This window comes from Notothenia rossii (genome assembly GCF_949606895.1).
Source record: "Notothenia rossii genome assembly, chromosome: 4".
Lineage (NCBI taxonomy): Eukaryota > Metazoa > Chordata > Actinopteri > Perciformes > Nototheniidae > Notothenia > Notothenia rossii.
Genome location: NC_136902.1, coordinates 44,060,676 through 44,084,014, shown reverse-complemented (window position 1 = coordinate 44,084,014; position 23,339 = coordinate 44,060,676). Strand labels below are relative to the sequence as shown.

General features: G+C 39.8%; 1 protein-coding gene across 1 annotated transcript; it reads right to left on the bottom strand.

Annotated features, from left to right (window-relative positions):
- Positions 1-5,595: 5,595 nt before the first annotated feature.
- On the bottom strand, positions 5,596-15,837 carry nppa (natriuretic peptide A). The gene is made up of 3 exons (XM_079674562.1): positions 11,040-15,837; positions 9,627-9,942; positions 5,596-5,790 (listed from the first exon to the last, which is right to left on the bottom strand). The coding sequence occupies exons 1-3, from the start codon at positions 11,148-11,150 to the stop codon at positions 5,786-5,788; spliced, it is 432 nt and encodes a 143-aa protein (XP_079530688.1). The 5' UTR covers positions 11,151-15,837; the 3' UTR covers positions 5,596-5,785.
- Between the last annotated feature and the right edge of the window lie 7,502 nt (positions 15,838-23,339).

The window sequence follows — 23,339 nt, the reverse complement described above, 5'->3', positions numbered from 1 at the left end:
GAGAAATATTTTACTCTCAGACTGGGTGTAATTGTGTAGCGTTGCTTACCAACAGAAGGACTTTTAGCTGTTTCCCAGTAAAGACTAGAGAGAGCTGTCAGAGCGGTTGCTCTCAGAAGAGCAGCATTGGGCGGACCAGATAAGACCAGAGAAGAACCAGTTAAGCACCAGAAAAGCACAAGAATGGTTCTTGAACCGGTTTGGTTTATTGGCAGTTTGCAAACCACTTAAGAATACTGGAGTGTGAAACAAAAGCTATTTAGTCAGTGTTGTGGTGCTGTTGCTTTGGTCTGGGTCTCTGGATCTGTGAGCTAAACACGCCCCGTTCATTTGCATATAAGGAATGGAAATGTCTCATCATGAAATACAAGTCACCTGAAATAGATAAATGCGTCATTATGAAATACAAGTCATCTGAAATAAATAAATATGTCATTATAAAATACAATTCTCTTGAAATAAATAAATAAATGTGTCATTATGAAATACAAGTCTCTTGAAATAAATAAATGTGTCCTTATGAAATAAAAGTCTCTTGAAATAAATAAATAAATGTGTCATTATGAAATAAAAGTCCCATGAAATAAATAAATAAATGTGTATTTAAATGTACATGTATACATATTTATTGCCTCATTTATTTATTTCAGAATTTATTTCATAGGCATATTTATATATATGTATTTATTTAATTATTTATGTGTTTATTTATTTATTTAATTTTGGCTTGAATGGCATTCCATACACAACTGCCTCACCGTTTTCTCCGAGGGGCAAGAAGAAAATGAAAAGCTGATATGAGATTGAAGACGAATACAGGACATTCACTAAGAAACTACACTTGTGTTGTGAACACAAAGATCTGCACACTGAATCAAACAGGACCATAATTTGTTTGTGACAGCTGTGCCCAGTATAGGCTCACAGATGCAGTTAGTTAGTTTCTTCATTAGGCCTGGTCCTCCTCCCAGAGAAAGACCGCTCCACCTCAGTCCTCTCCAGCCAAACCCACAGACAGGACATCCGTCACACTGAGGTTTCTCCCAAAGTCTCTGCAGCTCCCTGGACACCACGCTGTCTCAATTGATCCCACTGTGAATATGAGAGGGGAAAATGTGTGTAATAAATGCTTAGACAATAAGAAATATGAAGTCAACTGTAAGGAGTGGCTCAGTCTTTTTAAATAAACAATACTATTACTGTATTTCAATATATCACGTCTGAAATTAAATTAAATTTTAATTTAAAAGAAGAAGAGGCACCTAAAATGAAGATTGTTATTTCAATACATTTTCTTGATTTTGTCTTCTTAATTGTTTAAAGTAAAGTAGATATAACTCAGGGTTCCTGTTGGTTTCGCCAACTCCAATTTAAGACTTTTTAAGACCTTTTTAAGACCACTTTGAATAGAATTTAAGACCTATTTCACGGCAAGAAAGTATGAAGGAAAATTGCCATGAAAGAAGAAATATGTCCCATAATTACTTACAAAGGAAATTAATTCATGTTCAACATAAGAACATAACAGTACACAGAACTGTGTTAGCGTGTTAGACAAAAAGTGTGTATGTGTGTGTGTCTGTGTTCGGGCTGTGCAATTAATCGTATTTTAATCGCAATTACGATTTTGGCCTGCCACAAATACGAAAACAACATAATCGAAAAACGATAATTTAGCTTTGCTAGGTTGTGACAGTGCACTGCAACATATTTGATCTAATTAATTTTAGTCTAATTTATTTTTATTTATCATATTTATATATGTTTAGTAGCTTGTGGAAGTGCGCTCCAAAATATTTATTGACCTTGTTTATTGGTATTTATTATTTTTGATATTATCATTTATTTAATTTATTTTTGTATAGGTTTTTCCGTTGAATTATACGTTCAGGGTAACCAACAGTTAAAAAGATACTGTTCAAATTATTATTTGTTTTAAAGTTCAATAAATGGATGTTTTCAAAGTCAATGAATAATCATATTTAATAATCGTGATATCAATTATTGACCAAAATAATCCTGATATCTAACATGATTTTTGCCATAATCGAGCAGCCCTAGTGTGTGTGTGTGTGTGTGTGTGTGTGTGTGTGTGTGCGTGTGTGTGTGTCAAGAGCTATATTCAGAGCTCTGCTGCCGTGGTTAAAATATTTCATCGTTGCTGTTGTATGATTGGTGTTTAACTACGGTATTTAGCGTCGCCATATAGGTCCACAGCACCTCCGCTTTTAGGGTTGACGTCGCCCGGAGGTCCCCCAGTGTTGTTGCGGGAGCTGCTGCACTAGATAACGCTGCACTAGCTAATGCTACATTAGCAAAACAAACGCTAATTTATTTTGCGAAAGGTGCAGCGGGCTTCAAACACGTTCCCCTCCACTGGTTTCGACTAAGCACTAAATTCGATGTTTTCCAACCAAATATGGTTGAACTTACACTTTCCCATATTTATTTGCAAGTAGATTTGAAGATACCTGAATTTCTGACTGCCGCTAGCTGAAGCTTGGCTGCTAGGTTACTAGCTGGGTGTTCTCAGATAAGGGGCCGGGGGAAACAAAGTTAGTGATTACTGGTTCCATGTTGATTTATTTCAATACAAGTTGTTGGGGGGAACTGAAAGGCTATTACCATGATGGTTACTTTGCAGCCCGGACATTTCCCCCAAAACACATTTAGACGCAATTGCAACACAGAAGTACCTTTCAAATCCGATCCTTTTTAAGACCTTCTAAATGATATGTAAGACATTTCTTATTTTTTTGGTCATATTTAAGACCTTTTTAAGGCCTTAAATTCATATTATCAAATTTAAGACTTTTTAAGACTTTTTAAGACTCCGCGGGAACCCTGTAACTGGTACTTCAGAGTTTTAATACAGTCTGGTTGTGGAGGAGGCACACAGGTAAGAGCACTAACTAGCTACCATCACATGTAACTAAGCTTGACTTGAATTTATTAAAAGTATAATTAAGTAACAGCAAAAAATCAATAACTAAAATCATGCAAATATTTGAATCTTAACTGGATCCACTGTTGAATTTACCACAAAATATATATTTTAGAAACCTGAAGGCATTTTAAGATTTGTATGCAAGTATTATCCCAAAAACTCAATACCTTAGATTATTATTGAAAGTTTTGCTGAATAGTTTCATGTTCACTTACCGTAACGTAAAATGTGCAGACCAGGAGCAACAGACGTACGTTAGCCGGCTAGCATCACAGAGCAGCCCTGCTGAGCATGTTAGCTTAGCTTGGTAGCCACAGCTAGGTCTGGAACTTCCAGCTCGGTGTCAGCAGGTCCCGCCTCGGCTCCGCCTCTTTGCCCTTATTTGGAGCAGGCGGGAGTTAGACTCTGACGTCACTGTCAAGACGTTAGTGGCCAACACCGCCTACTTTAGGCTTCTCTGCAACTCGGCAGAATCCTATGGGTGACGCCACGGACACTACGTTCATTTATACAGTCAGGGCCGGCCCTAGACTTTTGGGGGCCCTAAGCGAGCTTTGGCTTGGGGGCCCCCCTCACTCTAGCGTGTTCTCACTACAACACGGAACCAACTTTTGTCTTATGATGTTAGCATAAGCACACATATTGTATAAATAAGCATGTAAACACCGTGGACCTAACCTCCTCTAGGGGGGTCCTCACCTCCTCTAGGGGGGTCCGGGGGCATGTTCCCCCGGGAAGATTTTTTTTTAAATATTGAAGTTAAAAGCATGAATCTGGTGCACTTCGAGAGAAAAATTAAGAGATCTATGGATACATCTCTCAACACCCATATGAAACAGAACTGTAAACAGATTTTTCTTTATGGATATCTTACAAATCACTTAAAGGTGACCTATCATGCAAAATGCACTTTTGTACATGTTTTATTCATGAATATGTGTCCCCGGTGTTCCAGGGAACTCACCAGGTGTCAGAAAACACAACCCTCTCTATTTTCCTCCATACCCAAATCTCTTAAAAAGGGACTGCAACGGATCTGATACAGACTGATCCAGATTTGAACACTTCTATGACGTCACAGAAGTGGCGCTACGGCTATTGGGCCAACTCCACCAATCAGGAGGAGACAGCCACGGACATTGCCGTTCGAAAGCGCTGGAGACGCTGTAGTACATATGCCAGGCCTGTAGATGGTGCTGTTCTCACATAATCAGCCCATGCAAAGACAGTGTTAAATTGAGCAAAATGAGGAATGGCTAAAATGCATGATCTGTTTGGTATTTTGAAAAAAAAAAGTATAAATATGCCTTATATAGGTATGGTCCTACACTATATTTTTCAAATATAGCATGATAGGTCCACTTTAAACTGTATTCTTGTTTTGTCATATAGTATTTCATAACTGTTTTTCCTTTATTCTCTCTGTCTGTCCATCTCATAATGTTCACATAGAAACTAGCTGTCAATAGGAATATCATTCAGAAGAATTATAATTTCTTGCAAAAATCTGTCACAAAAAGAGGTTGCACATTTAAATTCAGGTGTTGTTATGGCAACGTCAGTGGCCAAACAGCCACATTTACTGCTGCAAATACGTTCAAAGATGCTGTTGACATGTAAAGCATAACATCCATATATTTCAGTGCTAGGTTGATGCTTAGCTAAGCTAACTGTGAAACACGTTAACTGACAGGACTCCGGATCAACTGTGTAGGCCTACTGTAAGGTAGCTTCTAGCTTCATGTCGAACAGTAAGTCAACATTTCCCAGAGAGCTTTCTTTGAAATCACCAGGTAACGCTAAAAAACATTACATTCAGATTGTATGACAAAGTCTGTATTTAATATACCTGGCTAGCTATAGCTACTTGCTAACGGTTTAGCTTACCTCCGCGATTCAAAGTAACGTCAACGTAGCTGTAATTTATGCTTTGCTTAAATGTTCGCATAACTTGGAAGTTTACTGACATTTACATACCTTGTTTACCTGGCTCAAGTGGTGGCTCTGGGGTTGTTGTGTGAGCCACCACTTGAGAATTGTCGTATTTTTTAAGAAAATGTTTTCATATGTCCATCTTCAAAAACTCTGAGTCTGACTGACAGTTTATTTTAAACATTGTCACAGCTCACATGATAGGTACCTGTCAGCCAATAAGACAGATGTTTATTTCCATTCAACTCTCTGGTTGGTCTGGTGTCTTGCCTCTGTTGCATTCACTGAACACGGGAAATTACAATACTGCCGTCCTCTCTTGTGTCATGATGAGGTTCAGGTAAAGCACGGTTAATGTATTATATTATTGACTCAATAATATAATACATGACTTTGAGAGTAGGCAATCTAGGCATATTAACACAATTAATTAAACATACTTATCACGGCGACGATGTACTGAGATTTTTGTATTTTTTTAATTAAAAAAATTAAAAAATGTAATTTATTTTATTTTTTGCTAGGGGGCCCCTTAATGGCTGCGGGGCCCTAAGCGGCCGCTTATGTCGCTTAATGGGTCGGGCCGGCTCTGTATACAGTCTATGGTTTTATTGCATGACTGAAAACACAACATCATTTTTCATATGAAAAAATATTTTATTTATCTGTTAGCAACACATCTGCACTTTAGTAGTATCATGTTTCCTTTAGGGCCTTACTGTTATGCAGCTAATATGTATTAAACAGTTTGTTACATATTGAGAAGCTGCCCTTGTGCCATTCAAACAGATAAATACATACAAGATGAACTGTGACTAATGCAAAATCATACAAATGCATTCTATGGAGATGTCCTTGGCTGGAGACCAAACTATAATCCAACATGTGTCCCAGGAGGCTGTAAAACTAGCCTGAATGGAAAATGACACGGAAATAATTTGTTATAAATAACTGTACAGCAGTGTAGATTATTCACATATGCATATTTATTTTATTTAAGACGCTTAAAGATGGTTCAGAGTTTTTTACATCCCACAAAATGCACAGTACACACAACTTAGTGAGGTGTTATGTTTGATCGTTTATAGAATGTATTATTTGGTATGATGCAGGACTCCAGAGGCCTGTACTACGAAGCAGGATTTTGGCTTAGCCGGCTAACTTCAGGGAAAACTCGGGGTTTCCGGTCTTACGACGCTGGTTCTCTCTTTAGCATGCTAGATCTCCATGGTAACTTATGCTGAGCGGCTAACCTGCCCCAGAGCAGGTTACGTTGCAGGCTAAGAGATCAAGTCAGTGAAAGCACCGCCTGCTGACCAATCAGAGCTCAGTGTGCGGAGTTTAAAGCGATCAAGTCATCATGCAGGAGAAAGGAAATACAGAAAAACTGCCGTTGCAGGAAAGACGGCCCGGCAAAAATCAACTGACTGTGAACGTGAAAATTAATAGAATATCACCTCCCATCTTCAGAGCAATCTGACTATTATAACATTAGCATTAAGAAAGCTTAATTAAATATCTGCCACAACATAAGTAACCGGATCAAAGTAACAGTACAGTCCGCGGCATATCACATCATAATGTATCATATCATTGTATCATTGTGCCGTATCTGGCCGCGCAACACTCACAGTGCATACTGTATGCAGAAGTATTATTTTAAGCAACATATTAAGTTGACGAAACACTCGAGTCAAATGTAATTAAAGTCAGATCGCGTCTTATACCTCACTCACACCAACGGTGTTTCAGGGCCGGTTCGGAGCTGGAGCTTGAAAAGCACCGGGTTTTCCTGTTCACACCGCAGCAAAAATTGTCCGGCCAGAGCAAAAGCACCGCATACGTCACGCTTACGTCGAGGCGGGGGCGGGGGAGGATCAACTCCTGAACAACAACAAAAAGCCGGCGTTTTATCCAGTTTATACACAACGATGGAGAAACTTAACAAGCAGCAGAGGTCCACTGAAGAGACCAGCTACCTACTCGGAATCTGGTCTTCCGAAGATGTACAGAGGAAGCTGGAGCACAATCGGCCATTGTTGTTGTTGTCGGTATCAGCTGTGAGGAGTTTCCGCGCGGTTTGGCTTTATGAAGCAGGCACGCAAACGGTTACGTCATGACGCAAACGATGACGCAATGACGCAGCACCAGTCGGACTCTGGGCTGTGTGAAAAGAGCCGGAGCTAAACCGAAGAACAGGTTCTGAACCTGAAAAGCTCTAGCACGGAGCTTGAACCGGAGTTGCGTTGGTGTGAATGAGGTATTAGACGGGGCAGTGATATCATAAACCTTTTAATGTGTGCATTCAAACACTTTTTCTTTTACCAGCTGTATTCACCTTGCAGGTGCAGCTATGTGGCTTTTATCCTGGATAAAGTGTTTAAGTCATGGATGTTTAAAGTTTAACTTCTTCATATTTGACTAATATTAAAGTTCCCTTTTCATTCAGGAAGTATGACGCTGCGCTATCAGTACGCTTCTCCATGTTTGTGATTGTTCGAATGCTCCAAATACCACCCCTTTCATGTGAACACGCACCTAACTAGATAGGGCACGGCTGGCTTGAGCGATCCACTTTGACAACCAGCGTCGTAGGACCGCTTAGCGAGAGCGTGTATGTTTTGGGTTAGGTCAGGGGTCTGCAACCTTCTTGACCAAAAGAGCCATTTTGCTCCTTTTTCCAAACAATTTTTTTGTCTGGAGCCGCAAAACATATTTCATAGCTTGATAGCTAATAAAGTTGTATTTATTGTTATATCAGACAAAAACTACAGTTTTTTTGCATTTATTAGGCTATTTATTACGTTATACAAAACTGTTAACCTCTAATAAGAAACAAAGAACTCCTATAAAGGAGAATTAAAAATAATACACAGGCCTACTTTAAAATAGATTAAACACAGCACTTGGGGAGTCCTCTGCACATTTGAAGGAAAAAAATATATAATTAAAATATGCCCACTTTGAAATAAATAAAACATATAGCTGCACCCTAAAAAGAGTTAACGGTAGGGTAGGTAAGAATGGAGAAACCAGCTCGAGTGCGCTAGAATTTGAAAATACACAACCGGAAAAAATATGCCTCTTCCTTCAGACTTCCTTACAGAGTCCCTCCTCCAACACACACGAACGCGCATCATCAATGAGGCCACGAGAGAAGTTTGTGCACAGATGGAAGGCTGACAGACAGGTAGGCCATCCAGTTATTTTAGCCGGGCCGGCTAAAATGATTGGTCGTGCTTTTTACAGCGCTACGGCTTCCAGAGATTAATTTGTGTATGTATTTATTGTCAAAGCATTTAATATATTCATTGCTATCGGGACGTTAAGAGCATTCCATGGAATATAACAAAAAGTGTTTTCTGAAATAAATTACATACCCCATTGAATTATGACTGAAGATTGTCAGCTGTCTTCCTCTCCCTTGTTGTTCCTCGATACATAAAGGGCTGCAGCACCGTTGACAACTTCTCTCTACATATCAAACATACCGGTAAACCAGCATCGTTTGCTGTGAAAGCAGATAACTCTGTCCACACAGAATTAAATCCTGTGTTCCTTCGGTACTTTTCTTTGATTTATCCATAGTTTGCTCATCGAGCCGGGGGTCAGGTTATTCACCCGCAGGAAAAGGCGCTGGTGCGGGACCGTAGCAGGATGTGACGCATATTTTAGTTGACCTAATTAAAACCGTTTTGTTTTTATTTATGTGTCACAGTATCACCTCAAAATACAAGATACGAAACATTTTCAACCATGCAACAAAATATAAATAGTCCTACAAATACTTTTATTTTATTTCCTTATTATTTTTGTCTAAGCTCAAGGGAGCCAGAGCAGAGGGCTTAAAGGGCCGCATGCGGCTAAATCAAACATATCCAGGTTATGTTGAACCGGCTTCGTAGTACAGGCCTCTGGTGTGTGTAGGGCTACAGGCTGAGATGTTCAGATGGATATTGTTCAGTGTTCAGACATGGAGTCAGGACGTGGTTAAAGCTAATCAGAAATGTGAACCTGAGGAAGGGTCACCAAACTGTCAAACAAACAACAAACAGAAATCATCCTCTGCGGCCCATCATTAACCAGACTTCTATAAATTGCATAACTCAATATTTATCAGAGGTGGTAGGTAACGTACATTTACTCTGTACTCTGTACTGTACTTAAGTACAATTTTGAGATCCTTGTACTTTACTTTAGTATTTTCTACTCGATTACAATTCAGAGGTAAATGGTGTACTTTTACTCCACTACATTTATTTAATACCTTTAATTACTTTGCAGATTTTGATTAATGATGTGAACTTTAATAAACTCTTAAATCAGAATTTAATTCCACCTGGAGTAAATCAACAAGCTACCCTGCAGTATACAAAGTCATTCAAACTAGCTGCAACTTTACAAGCTTTGATAACACTTTAATGATCAATCATTATAAAACATATCATATATATTATTCTGAAATGGACCTGAATGGATCGGCACAATGACTACTTTTACTTTTGCTACTTTAACTATATTTTGATGCTAATACTTTTCAACTTTTACTTGAGCAACATTTTGAATGCAGGGCTTTTAGTACTTCTACTTTTACTCAAGTACAAGATCTGAGTACTTCCACTTTTACTTAAGTACAATATCTGAGTACTTCTCCCACCTCTGATATTTATGTTTCAATGTTATCTCTGATGAAAAATATTCCAACTATATCTTCTATGTTTAATTCCCTCTCCTGACTGCTCCTCACCTCTTCCGTTGTTGCAGCCCAGACCGCTGGCGTTTCCTATCCGGTCCATCCTGGCTCCGAAGCAGCTCGAGGACCGCTTCCTGGAGCCGATCAGCAGGTCCAGCAGACGGCTCCGCACACTCTGGCCCCTGCTTGGGCCCTCCACTGGCACTTGGGATCTCTCTGATGTCAAAGGTGGTTGGGGCCCCTCCTGGTCCAGGTTCCATCCCCTGGGAGCCTGGTTGTTGTCAGGCTGCTGGTTGGTGTCTTCATAGTCAGCATCAGAGTCCTCCTGGTTTGCTTCAGCCAGCGTCTCCTCAAAGCGCTGCAGCAAAGACTGGGGGTGGTACAGTCTATTTATGTTAAAGTTACACATGCGTGCTTTAACCACTAAGTCCCTTTCTATCAGCTGTGCATCTTTATGGTGTAAATACAGCCTACCAATTGGATCAAATATAAAAGTCAGCCGAATTAGTGTTAATACTGCAAGGAGACGTATTGTGTGAAAATAAATCTAAGATGTTTTTTAATTGCTGATATATTTATGATCCACGTCACATTTGCAGTTTTAGCGGCAGTTCTTCCTGTTTGTCTAGAAGTCTTCTCATCAGGGCTCTATAAATAGAGAACTACGGCAGATATGTAATATTTAATGCAGCCGAACGGTGTATTACAATGCCGTTATGTGATGACTTTCAAAGAGAAAAGCAAGCACACTCGGAATAAAGTATTATTATTATTTTTTTTTTATGTTTTCAGATTTCACATTTCACCGAGCTGAGGATCTTGCCTACGTATGTTTCCGGTATTGTTTATGTATTTTGTTATACACACAGTCCTTAATATTTAAATTTACATTTACATTAAAGTATTTTGTGAGGCCTTCTAAAATGTTTTTAAATATAACTGTGGTTCTAGTTGAAGTGTTTTTAAATTAACATGAAGCCAAGTTGTTGCCTGGCAACGCAATCGCACAAGTCACGTCTGTTAAGTCCGCAACCGCACACATGGATTAACATCGATTTAATACATTAATGTAGCCTTTGTTTCTGCTAAAAGAGGTGTCGACTAGCTGGGGGAACAACAAAAAAGGCGAAATCGAGTGTGACTATTAAAAAATAAATCATTATTATATTAATATTGACAATAACAACCGACTGTCGTGGTACAGCATTTGCTTGGCATTTCCGGGTATTTGGGTCATGTTAACAATACCGTGTAACTGTCACGTTTGAAGGGACGAAACCGTGACATATTCACGTCTCCCAGAATGGTAAATCGTGACATGTTCACGTCTTGCTGTGATACCGGGTTGTTCCCATTATAGTAATGTATTTATTGTTAACATTGGCAGTAGTGTCATTTGTTGAATCGAGCAGAACAGACACACTCAGTCTTTAGTGATAAATTAATGGGTGTGGGGAGGGTTCTTACCTTGAGCTGAACCAGGTCACTGTTGGAAGACGACCTCCCAAGTGTGTGAGCACTGACCAGTGTGTGCTGACACAGCAGTGCTAGCAGGCCCCACAGGACCCCGGTCCTCATGATATCCTGCTGCTGCGACTACTGACACAGCCTGCACCGCAACCCTTATATACAAGCCAACACACACACACACACACACACACACACACACACACACACACACACACACACACACACACACACACACACACACACACACACACACACACACACACACACACACACACACACACACACACACACACACACACACACACAACATGCACCAGACAGTCAGTTGCTCATCATTTTGAATATCGCCTCAAGTGCATTCTGACACCTCTGCATGATAAGACAGCTGGTCAGATGTCCCTTTAAGTGTTGCTCAGTGGTAGGTGATGCTGTGTGTGTGTGTGTGTGTGTGTGTGTGTGTGTGTGTGTGTGTGTGTGTGTGTGTGTGTGTGTGTGTGTGTGTGTGTGTGTGTGTGTGTGTGTGTGTGTGTGTGTGTGTGTGTGTGTGTGTGTGTGTGTGTGTGTGTGTGTGTGTGTGTGTGTGTGTGTGTGTGTGTGTGTGTCTGGCTATCATCACGCTTACCAGCATGCAGTGGCATGACCTCAAGTGCCATGATGGAGCTCTGAGCTCAGACGTGGTGTGTATTGATGGGAATGCAGCATTCACCATGCAAATACTTAACACTGTCTGTACTCCTGAGCCTGAAAATACCATAGTAGGTTAAAACAGATGCTCCTGGGTTACAGGGAGGTTAAATTAGGAGAGGAAGGAGAGATGTCATCATCAATTCAAGATATTAGTTAACACTATTTATCATATGATGAACTGATGACATGTCTGTTGACCAGTCTGTTATGTAGGGTTTAGAATAGTTTAGCTATTTATAAAATAGCATTTGAGCACTTTTATACTATTTATACTGGAGAAGGTGGAGACATGTCCCCACCACTTTTGGAAATGGTGAATCTGTAACCAGGGAAAATTCATACAGTCTGTGCTCTGTTATATATAAGTTATACTTTATATTACGTCTATAAATAGACCTAAGTGAAAACATTTAGACCTGTATAGCCTACAGTATGGTGCGACGCCCTACCCTGACGTGTAGCTGCCGTTTGCTTTATCAATCAATCAATGTTTATTTATATAGCCCAATATCACAAATGTTACATTTGTCTCAGTGGACTTCACAGTTTGTACAGAATATCAGTATGACAATACGACACCCTCTGTCCTTAGACCCTCACATCGTACAAGGAAAAACTTCCGGAGAAAACCCACAGTTTAAAGGGAAAAATGGGAGAAACCTCAAGGAGAGCAACAGAGGAGGGATCCCTCTCCCAGGACGGACAGACGTGCAATAGATGCCGTTTGTAAATTGAAAAGATAATACATTTGTAACATAGGTAGTCCACATGTTTGGAGATGCATTTGTGTATAATAGGAAGTTGAATCCACGAGGATATCCATCCAGGACTTATGATCCAGGACCACAGCCACGACTCAAGATCCAGGACTCGCGATCCATGACACCGGACCGCAGGATCATCCATGACTCCGGATCCCGGCGTATATATAGACACCAAAAAGAAAGAAATTTGGGGAAGCTGGGTTAATCTGAACATGAGACTACACAGGTATAGACAGAGAGAAGGAAGAAGTAAGATGTCCCCCGACAAACTAAGCCTATATCTGCAAAACTAGGGGCTGAATCTAATCAGCCCTAACTATAAGCTTTATTAAAAAGGAAGGTCTTAAGCGCACTCTTAAAAACGGATAGAGTGTCTGCCGTCCGAACACAAACTGGAAGCTGATTCCACAAAAGTGGAGCTTGATAAGAAAAGGCTCTGGCTCCCATTGTACTTTTAGAGACTCGAGGAACAACCTGCAACCCTGCATTCTTGGAACGCAATGCCCTAGTAGGACAGTAGGGTAGAATGAGTTCTTTAAGGTAAGATGGCGCCTGCCCATTAAGGGCTTTGTAGGCGAGAAGAAGAATTTTAAATTATGTCCTGTGTTCTATAGGGAGCCAGTGTAAGGCAGCCAGAACAGGAATAATGTGGTCCCTTTTCCTAACTCTGGTTAGTACACGAGCTGCAACATTTTGAATCAGCTGAAGCGACTTGACTTCTTGGTACACCCTGATAATAAGGAGTTACAATAATCCAGCCTTGAAGTAACAAATGCGTGGACTAGTTTCTCTGCATCGTTTTGAGGCAAGATATGCCTGATTTTTGCAATGTTACGTAGATGGAAGTAGGCGGTCCTTGAAATTGATTTTATGTGGGCGTTAAAGGATAAATCCTGATCAAATATAACACCAAGATTCCTTACAGTCTCACTGGAGGCCAAATTAATGCCATCCATAGTTGGTATATCTTTAGATAATTTGTTTCGTAGATTCTTTGGGCCAAGTACAATAACTTCAGTTTTGGTCGTGTCAAAAAATGTAAGGTCATCAATGTTTTTAAGTCCTTGAGGCAGTCTTGAATTTTATTTAGATGATTAATTTCATCAGGCTTGATAGATACATATAGTTAAGTATCATCCGCATAACAATGAAAGTTTACAGAATGATTCCTTATAATATTGCCTAACGGAAGCATATATAATGTGAACAAAATAAGTCCGAGCACTAAGCCCTGTGGCACTCCATGGCTAACTTTGGTTTGCGTGGAAGATTCATCGTTGACACGTACAAACTGAGAGCTTTCAGATAGATAGGACCTAAACCAGCCTAAAGCAGTTCCCTGTATGCCAACTAAGTGCTCTAGTCTTTGCAATAGGATATCATGGTCGATAGTATCAAATGCAGCACTGAGATTGAGCAAAACAAGAATAGAGACAAGTCCCTTGTCTGAGGCTATTAGAATGTCATTTGTGACTTTAACCAGAGCTGTCTCTGTGCTATGATGTGTTCTAAAGCCAGACTGAAAATCTTCAAATAAATCATAGTTTTTTAAGTAATCACACAGCTGTTTTGCGACTGCTTTCTCAAGATTTTTTTAGAGGAACGGAAGATTAGAAATAGGTCTATAGTTGGCTAAAACCTCTGGATCGAGGTTGTACTTTTTAAGAAGCGGTTTTATCACTGCTACTTTGAATGATTGTGGAACATAGCCTGATAATAAAGACATATTCATAATATTTAATAAAGAAGTGCTAATTAATGGAAAAACTTCTTTTAACAGCTTAGTTGGAATCGGGTCTAAGATACACGTTGATGGTTTAGAAAAGAGAATCATTGAATTTAATTGTTCAAGGTTTATGGCTGAAAAGGATTCTAGTTTACTATCTAGTGTAATATTAGAATTTACGTTTCCGGGAGCTGTTGATAACACTACACTGGTCAAAGGCAAGAGGTCATTAATCTTGTTTCTAAGAGTAACAATTGTATCATTAAAGAAGCACATAAAATCATTACTACTGAGTGCTATGGGAATAGAAGGCTCAATCGAGCTGTGGCTCTCTGTCAGCCTGGCTACAGTGCTGAAAATAAATCTTGCATTATTCTTATTCTCATCTATTAATAAAGAGTAGTAGGCTGCTCTTGCTTTACGCAGTGCTTTCTTATATTCATTGAGAGTAATATGCCAAATTAAGTATTATTTGAATTATTTGAAGGATTAAAGTAACGTGTTTATAGCAGAATGTTCAAGAAGGTGTATTTCTGGTATATTCATTTTAATGTCACCTCATATATTCGTGTGTGTTACATTTTAAGGGAAAAAGTACATTTTTCCTCTTTAAATATAGAGAGGCTTTTCATATATTCCTGAAACAATGTCCCATTACTTAGTAATAATACATATAGCGCAATAGTCTTTTCTTCCACTTTTATGTGTAATTAAAAGGGTGTTTTTTTGCATACATTAGTTAAGAAACGATAAGGATGTAGGGGTGTTGAAATGTGCGTTTCCTGCAAGACTCTTATCAGATCAGGAGATGATTGGGTCACACACAAGTTAGAGAGACAATGGTCCTTCTGATTCTAAAGTAAGCTGACTTTGGGGTGAAGGGAAGTTCAGGGAAGGCCTTAGGCCATGGGAACAGTTAAGCTTTGTTATTTACCTAATCCTAAAGATGTCATGAGACGATGACGTTTGGATATTTACAAATATGGCTTTCATAAAGAAAAACATGTGACTGTTGTGTGATAAGATACATGATAGGATGTGTGTGTGTGTGTGTGTTGACGATGTTTAGGGCGAATGAGTATGTTTCCTGTCAAAGAGTCCTCTGTCATGACTTCAAATCATTGATTGGGGGATCTGCCTAAGGGCAGAGGGACACACACACACACACACACACACACACACACACACACACACACACACACACACACACACACACACACACACACACACACACACACACACACACACACACACACACACACACACACACACTGTGAAGCAACAGATGGAATCAACAACTGCAGACTCACTACCTGGGGTCCCGCCCAGAAGGGAAACCGACCAATGGAACACTGCCAACTCACTGGCTAGCTCGCTCAGAAGTGAACTCGCCAATAACAAATAGCTAGGGAAGAGCAAGCGATAAAACTCCTCCCCACCTGTGTATAAATGTTGTGATCATTTTGAAGATCGGCGCTCTTGTTTCTGACTGGCTGTCGTGGTACGTATATCACACGGTGGTAGAACCTGAGCCCGGAGTACTCTGCAGAGTCCTTTGTGATTCGGTGATTGGGTGATGTATTGTATGTTTTTACCATTAAAGCAGGTCATTGTTTAACCCTTATCCTGGTGCTTTGACTTTTCCTTCTTTTAAAACAAACTCATAGAGGAACGCGCGGAGCAGAGGTTCTGCTCCAAGACAAATTAAACGAGATTCTTCAAGTTTAGTAGAACGCCATATCCTTTCAAGTTGTATCGACTTTTGCTTTATTTTGCGGGTTTCGGCATTATGCCATGGAGCTAATCTATGTTGTTTTATTTTCTTCTTTTTCAAAGGAGCAACAGAGTCTAATTTTAATCGCAGCGCATCTGTAGCACTATCAACAACATGATCAATTTGGGGTGGTGTACATTTTGTATAAGTTTCCTCCCTTACATGCAGACATGCTATCGAGTTAAGTATTGGTGGAATCTCTTCCTTAAATGTGGCTATAGCACTAACAGATAGGTTTCTGCTGCAAGAGCTTTTGACTAATGCTTTGTAGTCTAGTAACAGTACTTCAAAAGTTACTAAGAAATGGTCGGATAAAGCAGGATTATGCGGTTCGACTAGTAGTTGCTCAATTTCAATACCATAAGTCAGAACAAGGTCGAGAGTGTGATTAAAGCAGTGGGTTGGTTTACACTCTGACAAAAACCAACAGAATCTAATATGGAGTTAAATGCAACAGTCAGGCTATTTTTTATCATCGTCAAAATGAATATTAAAGTTATCTACGATAATTACTTTATCTGTTTTAAGTACCAAAGCTGATAAAAACTCAGAGAATTCTGATAAGAATTCTGAATAAGGACCTGGTGCACGGTACACTGTAACAAATAAGATTGGCTGCAAATTTTTCCAGGTCGGATGCGTAAGACTAAAAACGAGGCTTTCAAATTAGGTATAATTTAATTTTTGTTTAGTATTGATAAGTAAACTCGAGTCAAAGATTGCTTTAACTCCACCTCCTCGGCCCGTGCCTCTGGCAATATGAGTATTGATATGGCTGGGTGGAGTGGCCTCATTTATGCTGACATATTCTTCATGTCTCAACCAAGTTTCAGTGAGACAGCATATATCAATATTATAATCTGATATTAAATCATTTACCAATATTGCTTTAGATGCTAGAGATCTTATGTTTAAGAGACCACCTTTAATCTTCCTGTTTTGTTGCACTGTAGTAGTTGTTATATTTACTTTTATTAGGTTATTATGTATGACACCTCTATTAGGTTTTACCTTAAATTGTCCTTGGGCAGACACACACACCGTTATTATTGGGTATTTGATTGGGTTCTGGATTCTTATGGATGACTTCCTAGGAGAGAGAGCAGAGAAGCGTGTAAGACTGTGACTCCGCCTCCTGGTCTCAACTCCAGTTTGTCATGGATTAAGTCCACAAAGCCCTGAAATGTTTGCCGAAATGAGATTTGCACCTTCCAAAGTAGGATGAATACCGTCTCTCTTAATCAGATCAGGTTTTCCCCAGAAGGCTGTCCAATTATTTACGAAGCCCACATTGTTTGCTGGGCACCACCAAGACAACCAGTGCTGAAATTATGACATGCGGCAATACATGTCATCATTGATCGGTGATCTCCAAAAAATGGTTAAAGTAAAAAAGTAAAGTTTCTGGATCCTTTTCAGCTGAGTTAGCTTGTGAGCTAATTTGCTAGCAGGCTAATGGAGCAGCACAACAGAACAGCGTGTATCACGTGACGTAAATACAAAGTGCTCTGTAGGCTAGACCGTCTCATTTCGTAGGCCGCTCGGCCCGGCATACCCGGTCTACGTGTGTATGGAGGTTATTCCCTACCTTTATTCAAGAGCGTGTTCTTTCAATTTAAGAGCATAATTTTACTGATTTCATGTTCAGATTTTGTATTTCTTTCCCTCAAACCCTGTCCTCGCACGCAAATAGCGCCTGCTTGCGCTTAGATTTGCTCTGCTTCTGCTCAAACTGTACGCTTGCTCTCAGATATACTGCTGCTTGCACAGATTTCCTGTTTTCCAGTTTAAAATCTTCTCCTCTCACTCAGGCTGCTTCTTTGCGCTCGTCAAATGTCTGCTCTCAGATTTCTACTCTGCTCTTGAATTTTTTTGTGCAACAACCCTGTCAAAATCCCTCAACTAATAGGAGGCCAGGTGAAGTATTTTCTCCTTGCGGGCGCGTTCGCTTTACTTATTAGAGCATACCATAAGGGAGGTTACTCTTTAACCAGGTTTAAAAACTCCCGCCCTCCAGGACTTTATTAAATGTACTTCACTTGCTTTATTTACGACTTTTAGAAAAAAAGGACAATTAAAATATCAACCTGATCTCACCAGAATGCGTGACTCCACCACGTCTCCTTAACACCACATGGCGTGGTGGAGTCACGAACTTTGTTACATTTACGTGTCTGCACCATGCAAACAACCCCTATGTAAAGTGAATGCTCTTTTGTCGTGGTGCACACACGCATTTCTAGAACGTCACATTTTTGTTCTCAAAAAACAGTGCATTGTGTGTAATGTGTTAGAAATTAAAATCAATGTTTTAATGGGGAAATGTAGTTTAAACATGCCGTCAGTTTTAATGCTCTTTTATACTGAAAAACCAGAAATTCTTGTGCACAAGCAGTTAAGCTTTTATTCTGAAAATCCTTCATCTACGGTTAGCGTTTAGCATGTGGCTAATATACGATTTCCTGAAGAGGTGAATTTAGTAGCGAAATGATATGGAGTGGTGCAAACCGAAGCTACTGATTTAACACTACAACTATAGATGTCGAGATACTACCATGCTGAATATTAAATGAAGGTACAGTTTATTTGAATACATTATTGTTTACAGACGAGAGTAGCATGTGACAACATCCGGAATGACCGGAAACCAAACGAGCCGAGAAGTATTGTTTAGAGTATTGATTACAGCGTTTAGAATGTGTTAAATGAAAAGTGATGAAAGAGAATATGAGGAGAAACGGCGTGTTAAGCATATATTGAATGTGAAAAGAACCTATCCTCTGTTTAAATGCAATAACGGACATTGGAGATGAGGCGAGCCGGCTGGCGGGGAGGAGCCAGAAGAGGATATATAACAGCACCGGAAGAGAGATCCATTCTCTTCTCTTCCCTATCGAGGAGCGGATCACAGCTGTTTGTCTGACTGAACAATATCATGCTTGTGACCAACCCGCGCCTTTTTTAATTAAAGTACCCAATTGAACTTTCACAGAGACTCCATTTAGTCTCCTTTTAAAGCTTCTCTCCTGGTCGGGAGAATAACGAACACAGTTAACAATCTGGTGACCCTGACGTGATCCCGCTGACCGAGGAGAGAAAACAAACCGGCTGTTTCCTGGAGACGCTTGCAGCCATTCGACACACAAGAGCTCAAATCAATCGGTAAGAAGATGCCTGTTATGACAAAGATTCTTCACTAGTTAAACTAGGCAAAGTTAGATTTGTGTGTTTGACGGCAGCCGGCTGATCCTGAAAATAGCTGTGCATTTTAATGTTAAAACAACCCAAATTGATAAAATAATCACTCTAAAACCACGAGGCGTTGTTTTGTCACAAGCAGGGTGAGTTCACACTTTCTTTTGTTCCATTAACCCTGCATGCTATTAACCACGTGTGGGTGTTGAATTTTAAATATATAGTGTCTGGACATTGTACTTCGGATAGGTGCCTTGCTGCTTTCACATAGGTGTCTCTTGTTACGGTAATAGTTAGTTAGCCTATGACGTAAGGGTATATAGCCCATTTGACGATTTTTGTTAAGATCTGGAGACATAGCGAATCGGTTAAGGGCCGAGTAAGTGAAAACCAGCGGGGCATAGTGAATCAACTCAGGGTTAAGACCGAAGTCAGTGCTTTAAAGAAAGTCCTTTTCAAGAAAGGCTTGGTTAAGGTCTAAGCCTTTATCAGTGGTTAAAACTGTTCTGTTTAGAAAAGATATTGCGGGTGGGTTACGGTAATCGGAATTACAACAGCAGTGCAGTAATAAGACAACGGTCTATTATCAGTGGCTGATAGGTCTCCATATTAGTCCCGGTTTGGCGTGTCCAAATAGCAACAGTTAACCATAGTCGACTATAAAGTCAAATATTACGTGAACAGGTTTATAGCTAGTGCGTAAGGGTTCCTAACTTTAAGTGATGATATCAATAAGATAAAGCCCATTTTTTCATAGTATTCCATTTTTTCATAGTAAACTAGATAGAAATGTTGTTATTTTAAACTAAGTGTTCTTTTGGCTTGTATTTCAGGGTTTATAATACCACACCAGTGGTTTACTTTGTTACGGTTCGTTTAAAGATCACCTCGCCATTGTTTAAACTCCCACCTGAGAGCCGCATGGACAAATCTCTTTGTCTACAGGTCAGAGTGCGAAATAATCGGGTGCCATCTTGTTTACACCCCACATGTGGAAAAACAAAGACAGGGCAATCGCCATTTCGTGAAATGCAAATTCAATTTGCTCCTTTTGCTTTGAATTTGCATTTACACAGAGCATCCACCAATTAGAAGTAGCAGAGTAGAACATTTAGCAGACTATTTTTGTAATTATGAGAAGGATACAGATTACAAGTGATGTTGTTCCCCCACACAGAAAACTATTGTGTCCACACAACTAGTGAGGTCAAGAAGACGGGCTTCCACCCAAAATATGCAAGGGGCGGCGATACACCTGACGTGAAGCTGTCCAGACCTGAAAACAGAAACTCGATTCTGCTGTGGTGAAGTCTGGCTACAAAGGGAGGTGTCCGATAGGGTCGCTTGTCTCAAACCAGTGAAGAAGTCAACAAGAACCCAGCAGAACTAGAGAGTGACTGTTAGTGGGAGAACTGTGACGGAGCGACAGAGACTGGCCCAACATTTTCCAGCCAGTACATAGATAGACCCCGTCAGAAGACCGGGGCTGTGTTTAAAGGGGAACTTCATTTATTCTTAGCCAGAAGTGCAGTTTTTAATCAAACACTTATGTGATTTATGGAGTCAGATTACATTTTTCTCATAAACACAATTTTATAATCGGTCTGAAGTGTCTATTTTAAGGCATGAGCCGCAGATTAAATAACATAACACTGATGAAGAAGTTGTAGGGTTTTTAAAACAGTTTCAAGAATCAGTCTTTATTTATTTATTCTTGAGTAACTTTACTGATTTATAGTGTAGTGCGGAAGGCAATATCTCATTTGAGTGAGGGGCACCAGCCCTTCATGCAGGTCACTCTCTGTGAGAATAGTTCATATTTTCCCTCCAGTTTGGAGAAAGATTATTTTATCATATGTTAGTTAAGCAGTGTCAACCAATCCTCTAATCCTAGAGTTATTGAGACGCATTAGCGACACCAGGGGTATTGTTTTTCGCAGCAACGATGATGCATAATACCATGACAAAAGCCATTATTGAAACAAGTAAACTATTAGAAGTGCTAATGGGAAATGTTTTGTGAATATGCATTTATGCCATCAGAAAGCCATACATCATATGATATTTTTGTACGCCTTGTGGGTACACGGAGAATTTATATTTATTTAATGCAACGTTGTGGGATTTCCATGTCCTGTTCATAATACGGTAATCATTACAATATTAATTGAGCATTTTATGCTCAAAGGAGGGAGTGTCATGATTATACAGATATGTTGATTTCAATGACGTTGTAGTTAATAAATAATAACATGTAGTCAACAATAGGTCATAAAACAACAAGAGGTATGCCGAAGCTTGGGCCTTCTCCAAGGAGGGAGTGGTCCAGTTTTAGATATTAGACAAATAGAAGTGGATGAATATGTCAGAACTCTGAGTAATATTATGCAAGTTTTGTCTACACAGCAGGCTAGGAAAACTACAGAGACACCAGAAGAGACACCAGAAGAGACTCCTGTTCGGCCAGGTGATTGGGTGAGGGTGAAAGTTCACAAAAGACAGTGGGCTCATCCCCGGTGGACGGAAGCGTGAAAGGTTGTAACAAACTTCACACGCGCTCCGGTTTAAAGGTAAAGAAAAAGGAGCAAATTGACACCACCTCACACATTGTCACCCTTCACTGGCAACTTCCAGAACATCATTGGGAGTTAGGACTGATTTGGCAGAGCTGGAACAAAACAATAAATGGAAATAAGATAAAGATAGAAACAGCTCAAAAGACAAATTGTCTATAGATTTTTATAGATTGTACATTAATGTGAAAACCTTTTTTTGTTTTACATCTGAAAAAGAGTCCAATTTTTTGTATGTTATTTTTGGACTCATTATTTAAATTCTGTAACGGACACAACCAGGGATAAAATAGAGATGATGACGAGAACAAAGCCAAACCAATTGTGGGGTCCCCTAGGGATAAGAGTCGGAATAGCATTGTTGATTGTGCTCATTACACTTGGCACCTTGTTGGTTGGAAGGGGAGTACAATATCAAGTAAAACATGGAACCATTAGTTCACTCATAGAGAATGCCCACATCACTAACAAGACTCCAGCTGTGTTTCACAGACTTTCACTTATCCTCAGAGCCAAAAGATCAGCTGAGCAACAAGAGGAGGAGTTAGAAATACTCGTTCCCAAACAAGAGGCGGTTATAATCAAGATGATTCACCCCCCCCCCCCCCCTATATGCAGTTCTTGTATCAAATGATGAGATGGGTTTAAGTGATCGGGATATGTAAGTGATGGGGATTTACAGATTAGGGGAATCTCTAAATACACTGGATCCATGTTTTAGTCTGTACCAGAAACACCCCCTGTTAAGTTTATGAACAACCGACCGGTGACCTGAGTAGAATTATTGAAAATGATTACAGTTGAAATAGGCTACTAACCCAAAAGTACAGCTTTGTACGTACAAACTCTATGAACAAAATGTCCTAGCAGACAGTGGCGACATTGCAGATATGTCCAGTCACAAAAGTTACTTATGTTCTAAATAACAGTGAGATTTAAAGTGATTGAGAAAATATGGAGACGTTCCTTTATAGTGTGTGAAATATGTGGTGCTTGAAACATCTAGGTATTACAATTTATGGAAGAAAGTGGTTTCCTGAAAGAGTTAATTGGAGTAAACATGTTACAGTGGGTGAAAACAATGTTTAGGGATATGGTACAATTATTAGAAAACATTAACTGGGCTTAGATGACATTTAACATCAAAGAAAGATAGTATGGTTAGGAAAATAGAGTGGGAAAGATTGGATTTATTTTACCTCAGTGTGTTAGAATTAACTAAAGATAATGCTTCCCGAGATCTCTCTCTCTCTATCTCTCCGCCTGTCAGAACGCTACGACCCCAACTTCCAAGCAGACAAAAGACCTCACCACGGAAGACTCCTCCTCCTCCATCGAACAGACAGAGAAGCAGAGCTGAACCATCTCCACCTGAGGAATCCAGAACTACAGGTGACATAAAAAGGCACACTCTCATCGGTCCCCCACAGGACATGAAGTTCCAAGCTGAGCCACAAGATTTGGACACAAGAGCAGAGTGTGGGACATGAGAGCAGAATACGCCCTCCATGCAACAAAGTAGAGACTGTAAAGGAGGAGATGAAAAGCAAAGCAGATGTGACACTGAAAAGAGTTACA

Excerpts from the sequence above, each read along its gene's own strand:
- nppa (XM_079674562.1), bottom strand. The coding sequence starts at position 11,150 with ATGAGGACCGGGGTCCTGTGGGGCCTGCTAGCACTGCTGTGTCAGCAC. Across the intron at positions 9,943-11,039 it reads GTGACCTGGTTCAGCTCAAG|TCTTTGCTGCAGCGCTTTGA; the intron begins GTAAGAACCCTC and ends TACCACCCCCAG.